Consider the following 22,050-nt stretch of genomic DNA (forward strand, 5'->3'; position numbering starts at 1 on the left):
TTTATTAAGGCCCGTGAAGGGCAGGATGTATTGGGTATGGGGGCCGTTGATCAGTCTGCCTTCTATAACATTTTTCGTCACCTAAATAAGAGCTACCAAGAAACAGCCCCTTTTCATCTGTCCTTGACTGTGACAGTTTTTCACCTCTGCAAAGCCAGCCTGGAATCTCCACCTCTTCTTGGTCTAGTTTTCTACTTCTAGGCTTTACTACCCAAGAGATGAAATAAGCTAATGTTTCTTTATTATCTCTATATAAATTCTATTTCAGTATCTATAAAACAATCCAAAAGCCTATGAAATAAAAATGCCTGTAGTTGAAGAAAGTTTTTTGGGTTTTTGAAAACGTGCTAAGATTCATGCTCTCTTTAGAGATTCATGCAGCGTGCATTCCAGCTGGCTAGATTTATATGGTCCTTGGCTTCGCTTTGCCGTTTATTGCTTAATAAATTGTCAGAGCAGAAACAATATCAGGTGAAACACTTAATGGCACTTCCCCCACCCCGCCTGTGGTTTATAGAATGACACAAACCCACACAAAAGAAAAATCCAACTAATTCGACAATTGAGCCATCTCGTTTTGCCATTGAGTTGCTAATATTCTGTGGATTATTAAACTCTAGTTTTTTTTTTAAGGGCAATTTTAATAGCAAACATAAAAGTTTTATATGCATGGAATTGTCACAGAGCACTACATTTAGCTAAAACTTGACTACAAAAGGGCAGGATAAATTTCTGCATGTTTATGGCTTATCATGGGCCCATCCCAGAAGGTGCCAGCTGTCCATTTTTTCATTTCACATCTCCTCCACCTGTAGCGAAATGGGATCACTACGTCATGAGCTTTTAGGAATATTTTCAATGCTAAGCCTTTGTCATACCCTCTTTGTCTTTGGGAGTTAATTTCACCTGGTCTTATGTTGCTTATCCTATATGTGCCAAAGGTCTCCAGACTGACGGCCATCACCAACCCATATGTGGGACCAAGCCAAAGATTTTCCCACTTTGTAACTCGATTTCCTTACCTGAAAGTTTCAACCTGAAGTCTGGTTTGATTGACGGATGATGCTCAGGCTCATTTTTTATAAATGAGTATAATTTCCACAGGAATCATTTTTTTTTTGCATAGTCAACAACTATGAATATGACAATATTTATGCAGTTAATTTGTGCAAATTGATTTATATTTTATTAGAACTCATTATATGCCCATACTTAAGAATAATTTTATATATTATTTAAGAGATGGGGCATAGCTGCAAGAATATGCAGTTGAGTTGTGCATTAATGTCTCTGGGGGAAATTCAAGAATCTCAGTGGTAGCATCTGGTGTCTTGTTCTGTCCAATCACATGAATCCTTGAGAGCACATGTTATAATAGTAATTCACCCTAGTGCTCATTTTGTAAATGCTCTTGACTCCACAGTATGACTGGATCACAAAAGGCCCTGAAGAACTGTACTTTGCTCATATTAGCCCCACATAGAGACGTTTAAAAATAATGCTGTATCCCCTTCCCAGCTATCTTTTAAAAAGAAGTAGAAATGACTTTTACAGAGGAGGTTAAAAAAATGGCAAACTTGTTCATGTAACAGGTATTTCAGAATATGTTTTTAGTTGGGTTCAAGTGCGAATTTTCTGTGGCTATCGATATGGTGCAATTTGGTTCTTGGTCCTGCTTCAGAACACTGATTTGAAGTCACTTTCCCCTGCTTTCTCCTTCCCCCTCTCACTTGCCAGGCCCCCCACCCTCTTAGAAATGAGTTGGGTGGTCTCTGCACACATTGCTTTATCTATTTTCTCTATTTTAGCTGCTGATGCAAAAGAAAAGCAGTTCTGGGTGACTCAGCTTCGAGCTTGTGCCAAATACCACATGGAAACAAATTCGAAGGTGAGTAACTGTGGGTCGGGATGGAAGATCCAGAGCACCTGAATGGCTCCTTTCAGCCCTGTTAGTTTTCTTTGGGGGAGGTGGTTTTCATGTTATCTTTAAGTGATCCACAGTAATGGAATTCATATTTTTCCTGCCACTTCTAAATTGAAAGCCAGGTAAAAAGAAATAGGATTTTCTTGTAGGTAGAATACATAAGTATTTAGATGCTACGGGTGCTGATCCTGGAAAGATACGTTTATTGCTCCTGTTGTCAATTTAGGCAGCTGTTAATTGGCCCATTGAGAAGCTCGAGTGGATGATTTCACTGTGGAGACAGTAGTCAGATTTATAGTCCGTGAGGACTAGTTGTTGTTACTGAGCCTTAAATAAAACCGAGACCTCAGATGGATTATGTTCTCTGCAAGGAGCTTCTGCATTCTGAGTATATAAAATTGCTCTTGGGTAATTTGACATCCAAGTAAGATTTATTTTCTTGGGATCTTGTGAAAGTGTGTCAGATGCGTGGGCATTTTCGTGGGTTATTGCAGAGAATGTCCAATCACAAAAATGCAGGAAATCATTGCAAAACACACTTATCCAGAGAAATATTCGTTAAAATTAGTACTCAGGACTACCCCTTTAATATCATTAGTTCAAATTTAATGATTTTATCTAGTTAGTCTTTTTCTGTATTCTGTGTACCTGGTAGACAGATGTGCATTTCAAACTTATGATGTTTCCATATACTGTAACCAACCTGCTCAGCACCCTGTGAAATATCTTAGTTATACCTTGCTATCTGCCTCCAAATATAGCCTGAAATGAATTCTTCACAGTGTTGTGTCTGTGTGTTGGGGTGGTGGTGGGAAAAGGGATAGCCAGCCCCTTTTCCTACCTTTCCTTCCACAGGTGCACTCACCTGTAGTGTACCTTCTGACTGCCCCCAAGCTGGATCTTCAGTAGGTATGGGCAGGACCCTTCTCCTAAGGCTTTCCCCACTTTCTCCTTGGTTATTTTCCAGGAATTATTATGGTAGGAGCTTTGGACGTTTCATCAGTATTTTACTCATACCTAAGCAGTTTGTTTCCTTTCACATCTTTCATAAGACAGAGGAGGACAAAATTAAAAAGGACTTACCCCACCTATTGCCAGATATGCTCATTAGAAGCAGTTACTCTTGTTACTGTCGTCATTCTAGTAAATTTAGGCAAATGTTAGTATGGATTGGTGTGTGTCTAATGCCTGAATTTGCATCAAACTTTCCCATGAATGGGATCATATGATGCATACTGGTCTCATTTTGGCTAATTTTACTCATAGTGGAACTCTTTCCATCTTAGACATATGGATCTACTTCCATCTTTTCAGGATAGCTGGAGGGTGCTCTAAGGAATGGATGTTAGTGCTGAAGTATTCTAATGGACATCTGGGGTTGTTTCCTTTGTTATACCTAATGCTGTAACAGCTTCATTATACATATTTTTGTTCCTGTAGATTGTATATCTGGAGGATGAATTTATATCAGCATAATTGCAGGATCATAGAATATGTATCTTTTGAGTTTTCATAGTTGTTGCTAAATTGTCTTCTAAAAAGGTTGCCTTCATTTGTATTCCCACCAATTCTGAGGGGTGTGTTTTCCCCTCTTTAACCTTGAGTATTAACAGTTTTTGATATTCTCACAGATCAAAAGTGGATACCCCATTATTTCCACTTTAATTTCTAAAATTGTGCCTGGGGCTGAATATGTCTTCAAAGTTTATTGGCCACTTATAATTTTGTTTTGGTGCTTGAGATTGAACCTGGGGCTCATGCTCTACAGCTGAGCTACACCCCCAGACCATGTGTTTTTTATGAACTGCCACTTTATATCCTTCACTTGTTTTTCTATTGAGTTCATTTTCTCTTCATTTGCAGAAGTTCTTTGTTTATGAAGGACATTTGCATATCACTTGTATTTTTACCTATTAGGTTCCTGGTATTTTTAGTAAAATTTTTTTGCTAAGTTAAAGCATTAACATTTTTCTGTACCAGGGACTGAATCCAGGGGTGCTTAATCAGTGAGCCACATCCCCAGCCCTTCTTACTTTTTTATTTTGAGATGGAGTCTAATTAAATTGCTTAGGACATCATGCTCAGTTCCTGAGGCTGTCCTTGAACTACGGATCCTCCTGCCTTGGCTTCTCAAGCTGCCGGGATTACAGGCCTGTGTCGCCAGACCCGGCTAGAGCATTTAATTTTTGTGGTCAAGTTTATGTATATTTTCATTTTGGGCTCCTGGTTTTGCATCATGGCTAGTAAGGGCTTCTCCCCAAATTAAGAAAATGTTCTTGAGTGTTTTCTTGGAGAGTTTACAGTTACATCATGTTTACATCATGGATGCATCTTGAATTCGCTTTGGGAGTAGGAAGTAAGGTAGGGGAACCAACTTTAAGTGCATTGCTATCCTAATGAATCCTGAAGAGAAGGGAAAAGTGGCAGCATCCTTATGGTGGTGACAAAGAAGAAAATAAAGATTCTCTGGAGGAGAATGTGATTTCTTGATACATTCTCTGGTCAGCTTCAGAAGTTCTAATTGATTTAATAGAAACAAAATAAATGATAATTTGGATATTTAGACCTGTAGAATTCCTAACTGGAGAATCGGAGGTGAAGTCAAGGCTGCTTCAGCAGAAATTAGTAGTGAAATGAATTTGGTCTTAAAGTAGCGTGTGACACCCAGATAACTTAGGATCACCGCTTAATTATCCTAGAATTAGGAATATATCCTAAGTCGTCTTCTCCCTGTTTCTTCTTTATTTTCTTTAGAGTGATAAGATTTCTCCCCCAGTAGAGAACAGAATACTCTCCCTATAGCAGCTAGGAATTTCTTTTAAAGACTTTTCACTTAAAATGGGGTGTTCCTTGGAACAAATATTAGGCACGTCATTCCAACTCATTTTAGTGAGCAATGTAGGATAACCAGTACTTGGGAGCTGAAAAAGGCTTTTAAGATGACCACTCCAGGGGCTGGGGTTGTGGCTTGGTTGTAGAGCGCTTGTCTGGCATGTGTGAGGCCCTGGGTTTGATTCTCAGCACCACATATAAATAAATATCCATTGGCAACTAAAAATAAAAGAAGATGACCACTCCTACTGTCTGAAACCCACTTGTCACTCTCTGGTGAGGGTTCCCTCAATCCAGAAATGAAATGAGAAAAAGGAGGGAATTATTCCCAAAGCCACCTGTATTTCATATTAGACTATCCTTTTTCAGGAATTAAAAAATTGAAAGATTATATATATATTATAAATTTATTATAAATTATATATATATAAATTTATATGTATATAATATATAATTTAGTGCAGAAGATGTAGATTATTGATTATCTTTTAAAATTCAGGTTAAGATACCTTACTCATCAATAAAATGTACTCAAGTGTAAACTAAGCACATTTGGACACATGTATACAATTCTGTAGTGTAATCATAATTCCACCATTCCCCAAATTTTGTTCATTAACTGGTATGATCAACCCCCTCTGCTCTATTCCACTTAGCTACAACCACTGACTGACTTCTTGGCTATAGTTCTGCTTTTTATAAAATGTTCTAGAGATAGAATTTCATGACTTCACATCAGACTACTTTCATGTACAAAAAATGGTTTTGAGTTTCATCCATGCAATTATATTTATTGGTAGATTTTTTTTTTTTTTTACATTTTAGCAAGTGGATGCTACTATTAATATTCTTTCTTGGAAAAAATCAAAAGTGGATAACTCTAAATCAGTTCCTAGCCTTAAAAAAACAAATTTTGCTAACTTGGAATTTAAAGGTCTGGCTCTCTAGTCCAGCCCTATAATGTGCACCTGAGGAAGGAGATTGTGCAACTGAGCCTTGAACTTGGACCTCCTGGTTTCCTGCTCTTGCTCTGACTTCACAGATGCCAGTTAGGGCTGCCGTTTGCTTCTCTCCCTTAGTGGTGGGGGTCCCATTAGTAGAATTTCTGCTTCTGAATGGATAGAATTTTTTTTTTAAATATCAATAGGTTTGTCCTATGGCTTCTAGTGTTATTTGAGCTGGGGTTGCCAGATTTTGAGATTAGCCTGCTAGGAGGAATAGAAAACTAACTTTCCCTGAAAGCACGATCAACAAAACAAAACCTCTTAGCTTTTACAATTTTATTTTTTGGTGGAACTGGAGGTCAAATCCAAGGCCTTGTGCATGCTAGGCAGGTGCTCTGCCATTGAGCTAAGCCCTACCCCCAGAACATCCTGTTTTTAATGTGGTGTAAAAAGCAGCCTAGAGCCCCACATTAGCTGAGTTTTTGAGAGAGCCATGAGGGCATCCTCAGAATTTAATGTGTGGGTGACTTTGGAAGTATCCAGTGTGAGAGTAGGTGTCCTATTGTTTTCATCTAGGGGTGGGGCTGGGACAAGTCTTCTGGGAACTTGAGCTCTGAAGGTGGGACAGGAGCTGGCCTGTTGCAAGAAGTGAAAGGAGTGACTACCTTGCGTTTGGGAGCTGGATCCACAATGGTATTGCTCATCACTGTGGACATGTGGGGTAGGTAGCATTGCCTCCTTTTGAGTTAGAAGATGAGACCAGCTGAGCTGATAAGTGACCAAGCAGGGGCAGGAGTACAAGATGCTTCACACTCCGTCTCCCCCATCTCCCATCCTAGTTTCTTGGCAGCTGGTTAGAAAGGTCCACATCTTCCCCACCTATGACCCCTATATCTTACATCATGGAGGGGAGAGTTCTGTGATAGAATGTCTTATTTAAAAATGTCTTATAAATATTTAAATATTCCTTATAATCAAAGGAACCCTTCACCAGTCTTAAACTGATTCTGATTCCAAAATTTTCAGCACCAGTAATGATGCTCAAAAGTAACATTGACTTTTTGCACTATTTTTAGGTGTGTGTACTGGTGTGTAAACTTATACAAAGTGAGCATTTTGGGCAGGTTGTAATGAATTTTGAGCTGGGTCCTCTGATTATGCCTGTGTTCTGACTTATGGTGTTGGTTTAGAAGAACTATCATGGGATTCAGAGTGAGAAGACCTCTTAATCCCTGCTCTGCCAGCTGTGTGGTGTGTATTCCCATACTGTCTCCCCATCTTTGAAGTGGTGACAACAGCTCTCTGCCATCTCATAGGTTTATGGCTCACGCAAGGCAGTGCAAGCAAAAGCTGTCACTGATGTGGAATGTTCTGAGGGGCTGGGGACTTGGGGGCACACAGATTTTTTTTTCAGCAAGGCTGCTTGGAAGTTTAGGTTCTCTCCTGCTCTTAGTCATTGACAGACTCCTGCAGAAAAGCAAGTCTGCTCACTAATCCATTTGTGGTTATGTGTCTGTTTTCAGAGGCCCCATCACTCTCAAGTGGTCAAGTGGTCTTCTCCAAGAACTCAGGGGTCATTCAAAATTAACGGAAGTCAACATTTGGGGGTAGGGAGGGATACTAGATACACTTATGAATACAGTGCTATTTTCAAGTTACTCCTGACCTGTGTGAAAAGTGTGGCAAAGGGAACAAAAGTCACCCAACTTACAGAGCATTGGAGGAACACTGAGATTGAGGATTTTTGTTTCCTTGGCTTTAATTCTGATCAACCAAGGGAATTTTAAAATTTCCTGTGTTTTCAGCATTTATCTTTTTTTATTTCAGTACTTCTTTGACTTTTTTTTCCTTCTCAACATGGAAGGTGTGTTCACCCAGGGGTGACTTGTGTCTACAGTATCCCTTTTCAGTCTGCTCTGATGCTAATGGGCTTTAGTGCAGCCTCTCTGACCCTTCAGTCCCAAAGGATCACTGTGTGACACCTCCTCTTAAAGTGGAGGTTTTCAGCCAGCTCAGCTATGGTGAGATGGGGTAGGATGCTTCCCAGTCTTGATGGGCTCAGGGCTTCCTAACCTTTTTGGCTCAGCTGGCTGCTTTCTGATTGGCAGTCCCTGTCCCCACTGGAAGCACACTCTCACTCACCATTGATGGCTTGTGAAGGCCTTCTTTTCCCATAATGGAAGCGGCATTATTTATTTATTTGGTACTAGGGATTGAACTCAGGGTTGCTCAACCACTGAGCCACATCCCCAGCCCTATTTTGTATTTTAGAGACGGGGTCTCGCTGAGTTGTTTAGCACCTCACTTTTGCTGAGGCTGGCTTTGAACTCTCAATTTTCCAGCCTCAGCCTCCTGAGCCACTGGGATTACAGGCTTGTGCCACCATGCCTGGCTGTAGCATTATTTTTTAAAGTTATTAACATACACAGTATAAAACATTCAGAAGATAATGATGCTGATGTTACCATTTGGATGTACATCCTTCTGGATGTTTCTCCATAGGTAAATTCAAAGAGAACACATGACCCACTTGAGGTCCATGCTTTTAATCTTTTTTCTCTGCATGTGTATGCACAGAAGTCAGATTTATTTCATGAACATTCTAAATCTCCACATGATGAACTGAAAGACTAGGCTCAGGCCACAGGCCTGTTGTGTTTGGATTGTTGTATTTTGCGTGTGTGCGTGGGTGCGTGTGTGTAAACCTGCTTCTTAGAATATTACTGGGATCTCCATTGTGGGCTTTTCATTTTATTTTTTGTGGTGCTGGGGGTCTAATGCAAGGCCTTACACATGCTAGGCAAGGGCTTTGTCACTGAGCTACCCCCCAGCTCTCCATTGAGTTTTATTTTCCAGTTAGGTACTGGTTCTTTCCTTTTGGTCATTTTTCAACCCTTATTCCTTGACATGCTCTTGATTGGATCCAGATGGGAAGCTGTGGAAATAAAGGGAAGTCTTTATTGCTCTTTTACTCATCTAACAACAAGAAAAGTATAGAAGTTTTTTCCCCATTTTTTGGATATATACGAGATAGCCAAAATCATTTCCAATACTCATGGTATTTGAAATTCTTCCTTTGGGCTCACAGGGCCCTAGGCTTGGTTCCATCCTGGGGGGTTCCATCCTGGCTTTTGCTACTTTGAGCTCTAATGAGCTTCCTGTCCGTCTCCCACACTTGACCTTATGCTCTACGAGTGCAAGCAGTGATGGCTACACCTAGGATGACAGTCAGTTCCTGGGAATTTGCATCTGTATGAAGAGTCTGAAGGCACTGTGGTTAGATCAGATGGTTCTATGGTTAGGGCTGATTGTCCTTGCTAGGCAATTCTAAATTTAAATGCAAATTTTAGAATAAAGTTATATGCTAATTTGATCATAGAGGAATAAGATTGTCTAATACAGGATTTTAAATTCATTATAAATCTTAGGAGGTCTTGAATGAGCAGTGAAAGCTGCTGAGTTTTGGGGAATGTATGTATAAATATTCATGCCAGAAGCTGCTCAAATCACAAGGCTTTTCCTTTTTTTCTAACCCCTAGAATGATAGTTACATACTAATTCATGTGAGGCTTTGTGGTCTTTGAGCCCTGTCTTATCTGGGTGAATGGGGTTAGAACAGCCCCAGGAGTAGGTGGAGCAGCTCTTCTCTCCCATTTACACAACCTCTCAGTGACAGCTGACACCAGTGATAGAGTCCCTAAGAGACCTCCCTGCTTCTATCATGATGTCTGAATCTGCATCCTGGTGACACAGGGGGCTTAGTCAGGGCACAGTGAGGCATTGGACAGTGAGAACAGATGCTTAAGAGTGATGGGCTGGCCTGGTGAATGGCTGGCCGGGGAGAACATGCTCTCTGAATGTCTTTTGTCCCAAGTGCTGTATGTTCTATCACCCCACCTCTGTTCCCGCTTGCTGGGTTAAGTGCACAGGAGTGAATGAATGAAGACACAGCTGAGTTGCCAGGGGCAGACGCTCCTGTTTGAGACGCTCCTGTTTGGGGACACTGAGAAGCTACCTGGGGAGGTCTAGGGATGGGTGCACTGCCTCTGGGGAATTGAAAGGGTTGCCTCTTGGGGTGAGGGGTAAATGTACAGGGGGGAGTTTTGTCTGACTGAACCTGTTTTTTTTTTTTTTTTGTGGGGGTGCTGGGGATCAAAAAAATCTTTATTTTATTTTTTTTGGGTGCTGGGGATCAAACCCAGGACCTTGTGCTTACAAGGCAAGCACTCTACCGACTGAGCTATCTCCCCAGCCCCTGACTGAACCTTTGATCTGCAGCAGAATGTGAAGCGTGAAGAGATTGGAGCTACTGTTCTGGTGTTCCTTCCAGCCACCTCAGTTTCTGACGGTGAGAAACTATAGCCTTCCCAAGTCTCTGCTGCCCTGGGGTGTGAGCCAGACGGCTCTGGTTGGGATGCAGCACAATGGGAAACTTGTGCTTGCCAGGACAGACCCAGTGGCATCTGTGGGCTCTGAAGCCACACGGTCACCAGGGACTTCAGATATCATCTACTCCCATGTGCTGGCCCCGCCTTGTGGTGCTACTTCAACAAAAATGTAGCCAAATGTTTGCTAATGAAGATGTGCAGGTTGATTCTACTTGGCTTGATTTTATTCATCTAGAGAGAGCACCGCTGATAACTCCTTGATTGAATTCTCAGAATTTTAGAGGTAATCTAACAAATGACATTGAATATCTCTCTCATGATAAGCAAATTTGAGGCCTCTCAGAACAATTTGGAAAATTCAGAATTAATGGAATGTCTTAGTGCACTTACGCTTCTGTAACAAAGCACCATAGGCTGGGGGTACCTTAGAAACAACAAATGGATTTCTTTTAGCTCTGGAGGCCGGGTCTTAATAGGTCAAGGCACCAGCAGATTTGGTTCGTGGTGAGGGCGTTTCCTCATGGACAATGCCATCTTGCTCTGTCTTCCTGTGGTAGAGGGGGAAGGGGAGCTTTCTGAGCTGCTTCTGTAACAGCTCTAATCTCATAAGTGTTCTACCCTCATGACCTAATCTCTTCCCAAAGACCCCAGCTCCTAATGCTGTCATCTTGGGGTGAGGATCCAACATACGAATTTGGGAGGAGGGACACAGACCTTCCAAACACAGTAGGTGGGAATTCCAAACGCCCTTTGTTCCATTTATCTAAAAAACAGATGTAAGGAAGAAGGATGAAATGTAGATTCTAAATCTGTGCTGTCTGTGTCTAGTCAAGTGAGGCAATTCAAATGAAAAAACTAAAAATTCAGTTCTTCAATAGCACCGAGACACATTTCAATGCTCAATAGCCACATCTGGCTGATGGCTTTGTATTGAGCAGCACAGGTATAGATTGTTTCCATCATCAGAAGTTCCGTTGGACAGAGCTGATAACACTTCCCTGTAGTTTTACTTAATGGTTTTAAAAAAGAATTTACCAGTGTCTAGTTTATCCTCCTCTTGAACTATGGATGTGTATGTGTTTAAAGAGGTTGAGCGGTACTTCCTTGCCCCTTCTGTCCCTTCTCTTCCTATCTGTGTATTGGGAGTTCTGATCTTCTCTGGGGGCATGGCCTTAAAATCTTGATGAATCTCACTTCTCCAGTTGCTTTGTGCACAAAGGACACACTTTTTACTTGTCTGAGGTTGAAGCTCAATGCTCTCTTGTGGTTGGGGTCTGTTAAATGGTCACCACCCCTCTGGAGCTGTCCTTGAAGAAAACATCTCCCATGCTGCTTTTGTGAAGGACAGAAGAGTGAGGGAAGACTGTCAGCTGGGTTGCTCCCTGGTCCAAATGACCACTTGACTTTCCAAGATGAAGACCAGAACTTTAATCTTGGCATGGGTTGCCTGTTGGTTTGGGATCTGTTTCTTTTCCTCCATGATTGAGTGTTCTAGATGAGCATCCCTGAGCATACGTGTGCTGTCACATGCTCTTGTCTTTGTCCCTGCCGTGTCCTCTACTTTGTGTGATTATCTAAGCATGTTCTTGGGATGCCTTCCTGACCTCCCTGGTCAGAGTGAACCTGCTCTCTGCTCCCCTCTGTCCAGTATCCCCTGTATCACGGCACTGCTTCCCTGTGTGCACGCATGCCCTCTGGGGTGGCTCCTCTTGGAGACCTAGAGCTTCAGGGACTCCAGTGTTATGACATGTGGGTGGCTGTAAGCTATTTAGTCTGTTACTCACTCAGTGAATGTCCACCCTGCTCCCCCCACATCCTTGGTTATTAGTGACATTATTGGTATCAGTGATCATGGTAAAATTTGTAGTGGTGTTGAATTGGGGTTCCCCCTGAAAACTAGATCCAAGTTGCCATTTTCCTAAATATTATAGTATTTTGTATTCAATCATGTATGAAGATTCCTTATATGTACAGAGAGCTCTTAGCTTCTAATAACTGAAAATCAGCCAGGAATGTTAAAGCAAAATGTACGTTTATTTATTTATTTTTAGCAGTGGTGGGGATTGAACCCAGGGCATTGTTTGCCTTGCAACTACCAACTGAGCTATATCCCCAGCCCTGATTTTTTTTTTTTTTTTTTTTTAAGAAACTAACAACCATAAGAAATGCATTTTGAGGAAAAGGAAATAATAAATGGTGTCACAATGTGTGGCAAGTACTATGAAAACTTCTTTTCTTGATCACTGTATGTTACAACCACCTCATGAGGCAGGTCTGCATTACACAAAGTATCAGGTGGATCTCATCTGTTTTTTTCAAATTGAGATCTGATTCATGTACCATACAATTTACCCTTTTGAAATATATGACTTAATGTTTTTTAAAAAAGTACATTTTCTAAGTTATACAACCATTGCCTCTCTCATATCAGAATATTATCACCCCCAAATGAAACCCCATGTTCCCATTAGTAGTCAATCCCCACTGCCCACTCATTCCTTCTTCCCAGTCCCTGGCAACCACTAACCATTGTCTCTCTGGATTTGTTTATTCTGGATATTTTATATAAATGGGATCATATAATAGTGTGGCTTTTTTGTGTCTGGTTTCTTTCACTTGGCATTGTGAAAATGTTCATTCATACTGGAACAGGAATCAGTACTTCATTTCTTTTTATGATTGAATAATATTCCATTGTGGGTATATGCTACATTTTGAATCTATTTATCAGTTGATATTTACTTTCACATTTTGACTGCTGTAAATAATGTAGCTAAGAACCTCTGTATACAAGGTTTTATGTATGTTTTTTAATTCTTGTGGGTGTACACCTAAGATTGGGATTGCTGGACCATATGGTAATTCTATATTTAGCACTTTAAGAACAAGTAAAACTGTTTTCCAAAGTAGATATATAATTTTACATTCTTATCAGCAATGCACAAAGGTTCTAATTTTTTCATGTCCTTGCCAGCACTTGTTATGTGCAGCATGCCAGTGGGTGTGAAGTGCTATCCTTGTGATTTTGATTTGCATTTCCCTAATGAATAGGAATGCTGAGTATCTTTTTATTTTACTTAACAGCCATTCATATCTTTGGAGAAATATTTACAAAAATCCTTGTTATTTTAAATTTATTTTCATTGAGTCACACATTTACGCACACACATTTACACATATACAACTATTTACACATGTCATTTTTTTTTTTTTCAGTACTGGGTATTGGATCCAGAGTCATTCTACCATTGAGCTGCATCCTTAGCCTTTTAAAAAATTTTTCTTATTTTGACATAGGTCCTTGCTAAGTTGCCTAAGCAGGACTAGAACTTGTGATCTTTCTGCTTCAGCCCCCCTGAGTAACTGGGATTATAGGAGGCATCATGGCATCCAGCTGTTTTGATTTCTTTACATATTTCAGATACCAGAACTATCGGATATATAATTTGCAAGTCTTTCCTCCAGTCCTCCAATTCTGTGGATTTTTGACCTTTCGCATCTTTTTTTTTTTTTTTTTTTCAATTAGCAAAAATTTCCAGAATAGTTTGTAATGTGGTGGACAGAGTAGGGAATTGAGTCAAAGGACCTGGTTTCTGGATATATCTGGGCCACTCACAAGCCACTAACTAGCCTTGTAATCCCAGTAAGAGAATCATCTCTTAGCCAGTTTCTGCTTCTATAAATTGATCAAAATAATGGCATTAACCTTACTGGATAATTAGGATTTAATGCCATTAAGCATGCTGCAAATACCAGTTCTCTTGGTACCACAGACTCACCTGGCTCTGGCTGAACATCTCTATCAACACGTAACTTGATTGTGGAGCTAGGTTCCTTCTGAAGATGGATGGCTAGGAATAATAGCTAAAAATCAGCTCTAAAGCCTGATAATAATGAGACACTTCACAAAAGTTTTGCTAGACTGCTCAGATGTTTATTCATGTATTAGAAAACTCCAGAATAATCCAGACTTAACCAGTTGGACATTGCTCATGTTGTGGGTCTGAGTGGCTTTAGGAGGCAAGTACTCTGGGCTGTGGGTTGGCACTTGGGGCAGGTGACCCTCTAAAAGGGGGACAGTAATTGTAGATGAGAGGACTGAGTTGTGGTGAGGAGCGCATGAGAATCATGTCCCTTGTGCTCTCCGTGCAGAGCCAGGCACTGAGTTAGTGGTCCATGATGGGTGATGGACTGTTGGGGCATCTGGTCAGGGGAGAACCTTACTAAGTTGGGCTTTGGGGAAGTTGCCTTGGGAAATAGCCAGCACTGGGCTGCCCCAGAAACGCACAACTTACAAAATGGTGTATTGCTTGTAGACAGGTGAGTCCCTCAGATATTCAAAAGAGAATTTTTAAAAACTATTTAATGAACTTATTAAAGTGGAGGAAAAGTTTAAAAGAAAGGGGAGGGGGGCGGCAGGAAATGCTGATTGACCACTGTGGAGCTAATCAGAAAAGCAAGAAGCAGTAGATACACACAGGCATGTGTACATATACACACAAACACAAAACCACCCTGTCTTTGGAAGGATACACCAAGGGTTCACAGCATTCGTTGTGGGTGGATTGAGTGTACACAGGGATTTAGTTGCATGTTTTATGCCCTTTGAAACTTTGACCTTGCTCATTAAGTGTGTGTGTGTGTGTGTGTATGAAGGGCTAGGGTTATAGCTCAGTGGTGGAATGCTTGCTTCACATGTGCAAGGTACTGGGTTCGATCCTCAGCACCACATAAAAAATAGTTTGTGTCCACCTACAACTTAAAAAAAAAAAAAAAAAAAAAAGGAATATATAAATAGAGATGTGATTACCCAAATAGTTAAAGTTTAAATTTGTAAAAACTCATTTAAACACGTGTTTTGCTTAGTGCTATGCTTTTAGGCCACTGTCAAGTTGGTTCTTTATCTGCAGGGAGACACACTCCACCAGGCAACCACTGATTAACCTGCATCTCATTATGTCCTTCACTTGAAAGTCTTAAAACCAAATGTCCTTGAAGATATAATTCCAAATTCTTTGCCAATTCCGATTAGGCTTCTATTCTTGTCCCTCCGAATTGATTTTACTTGATATAGTTTGAAGTGTTTAAAGTTTAATGCTCTTTGAGGGAAGTGCTGCTTTTCTCCCCTTTATTTGAACCAAATAGTGATTAATGATGAATGTCAAGTGGCCTCTTCCCTGATGGAACCCTTTGGTGGTGGGGTGGTTGACTGATTAGCAGAGTCAGCGCCTGTCCTTTCAGTCGCTAGACAGCAGGGAATGGGAATGCCCCTGGAGATAAAGGGGGCTTTTAATGGTTCCTACATGAAATCCATTGGATAATGGTACTTACGTGAAATCCCGTATGTATCATAAAAAAGTCAACTGGGATATTTCACTGAATTATGTACTAGCCTGACTTAATAGTTTAGAATTGTTTTGTTTTCTTTCCCAGGTTGTTGGATAAAAAGCGAGAAGTACCTCGTCCCCCATTGAGACCCTGAGGCATAAAGTATCCCAAGCTGAGATGCTGAAGAGTCATGGGGCACTATTTGTTTTCCTAAGTAGCAAGTCTTTGGGGACTAGATGAGTTTACCCTTGATAAACTTCCAGTCAGGGTGGATGAGCTCATCTGGGGATTTACTCTTCCCTTGGCTCTCTCTATTTGCTTGTTTCTGCGACTGAGAGATTTTACTTTCATGTTAAGATCAGTGCCATTTTTCTTCTAGAACTTTTCATAGATAATTACTTATTGAGTACTTAAAACTAAGTATAAAACATTGCCCTCCTAAACATACCATCAAATTAAGTAAATAAAACACAATATAAGTGTAGCTTTTATTAAAACAATAAAGTTTGGGGACTTTTTTATTATCTTAATAAAATGCAACAATTTTGCATAACTTCTTGAGCATACTTTAAATATTTGGCTGCCTGCCTTGCCTGAACGGAAAGGATTAGTGCTTCCCAGGAAGATTATCTTGGTCAAGGAGATCTTTTAAATTAAAATATTTTTTTTTAAAGGAAAAATCAAAATGGTACAGTTTGACAGTTGAAGTAATTTATTTCACCATATATCTAAAGTAATGCTTTGTTCTAGGATAGGCAATTGAGTTGCTATTTTCTATCTAGAACGTTGATGGATGATTTTTTTATCTAGATAGATCCCTGAAATATCTGTTGAAGTGGGGTAGACAATCCTTAGTCTGAGGAACTCTCCCATGCTAAACTTCTGGTTCTTGTTTTGCTGACATTGGAAGAGAGACTCAGAAGATGGTTGACTTGCGGGTAAGGAACATTGAGAAGTACTTGGTGCATGATCTAGGACTTGGGATGTGGTGATGGACCGCGGAGACTGGCCCTGTGGAGCTTAGTGTTACTGGGGAGACAGTGCTGTATTAGGTGGTGACAGGTTCTGTAAAGTAGGGTCAGAGGCCAGAGGGCAACAGCAGATATTTTAAGGTATTCCTGCTCAAAAATATCCCATGTCAACTGTATTCTTAAAAAATGTCAGTATCTGGGGCTGTGGGTGTAAGACTGAATTTAATCCCCAGCTCTTAGAAAAAATTTGATATCATTAAAAACTTAAGACCTGTATTAACTTTCCAGATTAAATGAGGGCAAAGAGACAATGACTGAATGAAATACCTGACCCACCAATTTTAATAATTTTGCATTAACAAAAGTTGGAATATGGACAGTAGATTAAAGTGGGTGAATAACTATCCTGTTGTTTAGATAAGAGAATATCCTTGTTTTTAGAAAAGTATATTGAAGAGTGAGGTATTTGGGATAAAAGGCCATGATATATAAAATGTTTTATTTACATAACTGTGTGTACAGAGGGGGAGGGAGAGAAGAGAGGGAACAAATGATAGAATAAATGGGATAAAATGTTAGTGAAACTGAGCAAGAGGTACTTTTTTAAAAAAATATGTTTGAAGTTAATTTTCATATCAAACTTTTTTTTTTGTTTGTTTGTTTGTTACTGGGCATTGAATTCAGGGCCACTTTACCCCTGAGCCACATCCCCAGCCCTATATTGTATTTTATTTAGAGACAGGGTCTCATTGAATTGCTTAGTGCCTTACTTTTTGCTGAGGCTGGCTTTGAACTCCCGTAATCCTTCTATCTCAGCCTCCTGAGCCACTAGCATTATAGGCATGTGTTACTGTACCCGGCTTCCATACAAAAACTTTAAAAAACTATGCATCTTCCAACACTTTTAAAAACAAGATCCTGTTAAAAATGCTTATATTCCTTGGGAGAATTTCCTATTGGTCATTTACATATTGATGTAAATTTGAGAAGTAATTATTGATTTGCTATTATTTAGCTGAGACCTGAGTGATGTTTTTCTCCCCCCTTTCTTTCCTGGGAGTTAAAGGCAACTTGGGAGAAGGAGTCATGTGAAGGTCTTGGCATTCAGGCTAAAATGGAGATCAAGGCAGAAGGCTAGGTCTTGGAGAGGAGAGTGCACAATGTGTTATGAAAGATGAGGGATTAGTTTAGAAGGCAAGGATAGAGCTCAAGGTTGGCCTTAGAGTTTGGCATTCTGTAGACCATTCCGTATGCCATCCTGGCATGAATTATTTTTTAAATATTATAATTTACATATGAAGAAGGGTTGTAGGTGACCTGTAACAATGAATAGTTATCCAATGCTAGACACTGTGTTCAGTACTTGAATAGATACAACTTAACTAAATTCTTACAATATTCTTTTAGTTGTAGATGGACACAATACCTTAGTTTTATTGATTTTTATGTGGTGCTGAGGATTGAACCCAGTGCCTCACATGTGCTACTCAAGCACTCTACCACTGAGCTACAACCCCAGTCCAAATCCTTAGAATGTTCTTATTAGGTAGTTTTTACTTTCTTAGTAGACAAAGAGGATGAAGTCCTGAGAGGGTGTAACTTAGGTCACATACCTGATGAGGGGCTGTGTTTTGGATCCAGGTCTGATATGTCAAAGCCTATAGACCAAGTTGCACACCCATGTATGTGATCCTGATGTGTGAATGGTGTGCAGGATTGTCTGATTTTGTAACGGAATGTGGGGCACTTCCTGAAATGTGGAAGAGGCAAATTGACCCTTCTCAGCCCAAGAAGGGAAGAAAAACTCTGTAAATAATGTCTAATAAGGTATGTAGGAAAATGAAGGTATCTGGGAAGTTAACTTGGAGTTTATCCTCATAGGATCTGTTATGCTCTGAAGACTGTCTCCCAGAGTTGTGTTCCAGATGTGACTCAGCTTTGCAGGTGTGTGGGGTGGTATTCTAATAGGCACTGGCTTTCCTGTGCTACAGATTTGATGATGTTTCTCCACCACAAACTTTACCTCCAGCATCTCCGTGCAGCTTTTACCCTCTCCATAGGCCCCTTGACACTTACCCTCAGTAACCCAGACAGGTTATCAAGAACCCCATTGGGGTTAGGATACAGAGACATTTTAAATGGCACTCTGAGTTCCATTAGTGGGTTGGCACCTGCCTTCAGGAACTTTGTTCTCTCTGAACCCTCCTTAGGCCAGCTCAGCAGCTGGCACTGGCTGCTGAAGCCTGATACCAGTATTCAGGATATTTATTTCCCATTCACCTACATGGCAGCTTATCTTAATGGCCTCTTCCATCCCCTAAAGCCCTGTTACTTGGCAGATCTGATTTTTTGGATTAAAAAGTTTTTCTGGTGCACTACACTGTAGGCATTTAGCAGCTACCTACTATGTGCAGCACACTGCTGTTGGTGCTCTTTCCTTTATAGCTTACAGCATAGAAGCTTTAAATTCCCTGATTCTCATCATGTATTGGTTGTCAAAATAACAACAAAAACCACAAACTTTTGTCCCATGGAAGTAGCATGTTCTAAGATCACAAAACACACTCTTCTCCCGCAATAAATGATGCACTGTAGCTCATAAATTCCTGGGACATGCATTGCCTCATATCAGGGTTTCTCCTTGACACTACTGACATTTTTGTCTGGACAGTCTTTGTTGTGGGTTCTGTCAAGAGTGGTGTGAGATGTTCAGCAACATCTCTGCTTGTGCCCAGTAGATGGTAGTAGTACCTGCCCCCAACACCAATTGTCCCATCTAAAAAGGGTCTCTAGATTTTACTGAATGTTTCTAGGTCTGGGGAATAAGTGCCCTCACAGTAATTCTATTAGGTAGGTATTGAAGCTGTTTTTGCAGATGAGGGAGTTGAGGCTCAGAGAGAGGTTAAATGGCCACATGGCCAGTGCACGACAGAAGTGAGGTTTGAAGTCATCCCTGTGTGTTGCTCTTCCTTTGAGGTTCTTTAATTCCCCAGCTGCTGGGAAATAGTGTTTCAATGCAGTGAGTCTGGTGGGGCTGCTCTTCAGTTGAGCTTATGCTCTTGGGAAAAGTCCTGTTCTCTTTGCCAGATGCAAGACAGTCTATCCATCATGTCTTTGAGACTCTCGGGCATCTCTCCCAAGGAGGGATACAGATAAAAACTGAGAGATGGTTTAACAGCAAAGCTAGAATGCTCTCTGTCCTGCTCCATCTTGGCTAGTGGGGACATGTGCTCCAGGGATTGCTAGACCCTGCAAGGGGACTCCAGACTTTGCAGCCTGGGACCTCTTTTGCTAGAATTCTGCATATTTCTGGAGAGAGCTACATGGATCTTTGGCATGTGCCTCTACTGAAGAGGCAAATCACCTATTTCTGAAATTTTTCATTCTCTCGTGCTCTTTGCTGCACTGACAGAGAAGAGACTGGGGAGTATGGTAGCCCGAGGCTGAAGCTTGGCAGCCCCAGTGACCAGTGCTGGGGCCAGGCAGGACCAGCAGGACTCTGGCTGTCCTCATGGGCTGTACCCGCTCTGCCGTGGTACGAACCGACAGCGGTGCATCCTCCTGCCTCATCCCACTGCGGGCAGATGCAGAGAGAGGTACTTGCCGGTTCCCAGGCTCCTGGTCATCTAAGGTACATGATGGGGAGAGGTGGGCTGGGGAGTCGGGTGGAGGGGGCATTTTACTCTTCAGCTTGCCTTTATGCCTCTGGCTCAGGAAGATCACTTCTCTCTTGGGGCATCTAGATGTGGGCTCCCTGGGTACTGGGAATTTGTATGCATTGCAAAGCTATAAATATTCTCTTTTCCCAGTGGGATGCATAGTATATGCTGGTTAAACTTGAAGTATCTCCTTAGGATCTAATTTTTGAAATACAAAAGAATATTAGTAGGCAGTTGGTTGACTTTTGAAATAAGGGGAAAAATTTCCTCTACCTTTTGTGAAATTATTCTGTGAATTTATATACTGACCTTGGATAACAGCTTTGATTTGCTGGTTTTGAAGCCAGTGCCATGTGGTTAGTACTCTCCTCATTACCTCATATGCCAAGGAACATGCAGACATACGACATTAGTAGGGGCAGGCATCCAGAATCAGAAGAAATGCAGGTCGTTTTCTCAGTGGTTCTAGTATTGGCCTTGACCTTGAACTCTTTTCTCTTTGTACCAAAATTTTTTATTCTATAAAGTAAGAGCATTTCCCCATTCACATTTCACGGAGACACTGCATGGTAAGTGAATTAATACTTTTGGAGAACTTGAAGGACAAGTTCAGTAGCTATTAATATAATTATAATGAATCATAAAATTGCCAGCTATATCTGCAGAAGGTGCCAGGAGAGTTACCTGGGAATGCTCTGCTGCTGACCTCTGCATTCCTGTGGGAAGGGCAGGCAGAACATTTCTCATATACTCGCTTTAACCAGGTGTTGTGCACAAGGAAGAAAATTTTTAGTTGCCTTTTTCCATGTTGGAAGCTCTCTGCTGCCCCCTTGCTCTTAGCCCATCATCCCATTCCCCAGAGTAACACTTCTTGGTTTGTGTATGTATTGCTCTCAACCAAAGGGGGATGTGGACTACATTTTACATTGTTTTATGATTTATTTCTTGTATTTTGTTTGCGTGTTTCTCCAAAAAGATCTAGGGAATCTTTCTATGCCAGTGTACGCATATATGTATGTGGGTCTGTCATTAAAAAAAAAAAAAAAATCAGATGCATGGTATTTAATGGAATGGGTCTGTCATAATTACCAAGCTCTCTTGATGGATACTTTCTGGGTATGTAATATGCACTTGAACCTGAAAAAGGCCATGTTATGGTGTGAAGTGGTATAGGTAGTGAGATTCAGAATGAAGGAAAATTCCAGCTCTGGCTCTGTATGCTGTAGAGATAATTGATTGGTTTCTCTGGGCTTCAGTTTCCTTAATAAAAAAGGGATAAGGACTGGAAAACATTCTGAGGCCCTGTTTACTTTTAAATGTTATAAATTTATCCTTAGATCTTGTGTATTCATTTTCTATTAGTGTATAATATCCTAAAACCTAATGTCTTAAGGTCTCAATCATCTGTGTAGCTTATGTTTTTGCTGGATGTTTCTGAGCAGGGCCCCCTTGGTCTTTTTTTTTTTTTTTATTGTAAACAAATGGGATACATGCTGTTTCTCTGTTTGTACATGGCGTAAAGGCATACCATTTGTGTAATCATAAATTTACATAGGGTAATGTTGTTTGATTCATTGTTATTTTTTCCCTTCCCCCAACCCTCCCCACCCCTCTTTTCCCTCTATACAGTCCTTCCTTCCTCCATTCTTGCCCCCCTCCCTAACCCTAACTCTAACCCTAACACTAACCCCTCCCTGCCCCCATTATGTGTCATGATCCACTTATTAGCGATATCATTCGTCCTTTGGTTTTTTGAGATTGGCTTATCTCACTTAGCATGATATTCTCCAATTTCATCCATTTGCCTGCAAATGCCATAATTTTATCATTCTTTATGGCTGACTAATATTCCATTGTATATATATACCACAGTTTCTTTATCTATTCATCAATTGAAGGGCATCTAGGTTGGTTCCACAATCTGGCTATTGTGAATTGAGCAGCTATGTACATTGATGTGGCTGTATCTCTGTGGTATGCTGATTTTAAGTCCTTTGGGTATAG

At 40.7% G+C, this 22,050-nt stretch overlaps 1 protein-coding gene across 3 annotated transcripts in view; it reads left to right on the forward strand.

Annotated features, from left to right (window-relative positions):
• The window catches only part of OSBPL10 (oxysterol binding protein like 10), a 275,775-nt gene that overhangs the window by 95,672 nt on the left and 158,053 nt on the right, over nt 1–22,050 (forward strand). For all 3 annotated transcript variants that reach the window (XM_079113977.1, XM_079113976.1, XM_079113978.1), the window contains one exon: nt 1,809–1,888. In XM_079113977.1, the coding sequence (XP_078970103.1) occupies nt 1,809–1,888 (80 nt within the window). The remainder of the gene's footprint in view (nt 1–1,808; nt 1,889–22,050) is intronic.

Source organism: Sciurus vulgaris (assembly GCF_902686455.1).
Source record: "Sciurus vulgaris genome assembly, chromosome: 16".
Classification (NCBI taxonomy): Eukaryota; Metazoa; Chordata; class Mammalia; order Rodentia; family Sciuridae; genus Sciurus; species Sciurus vulgaris.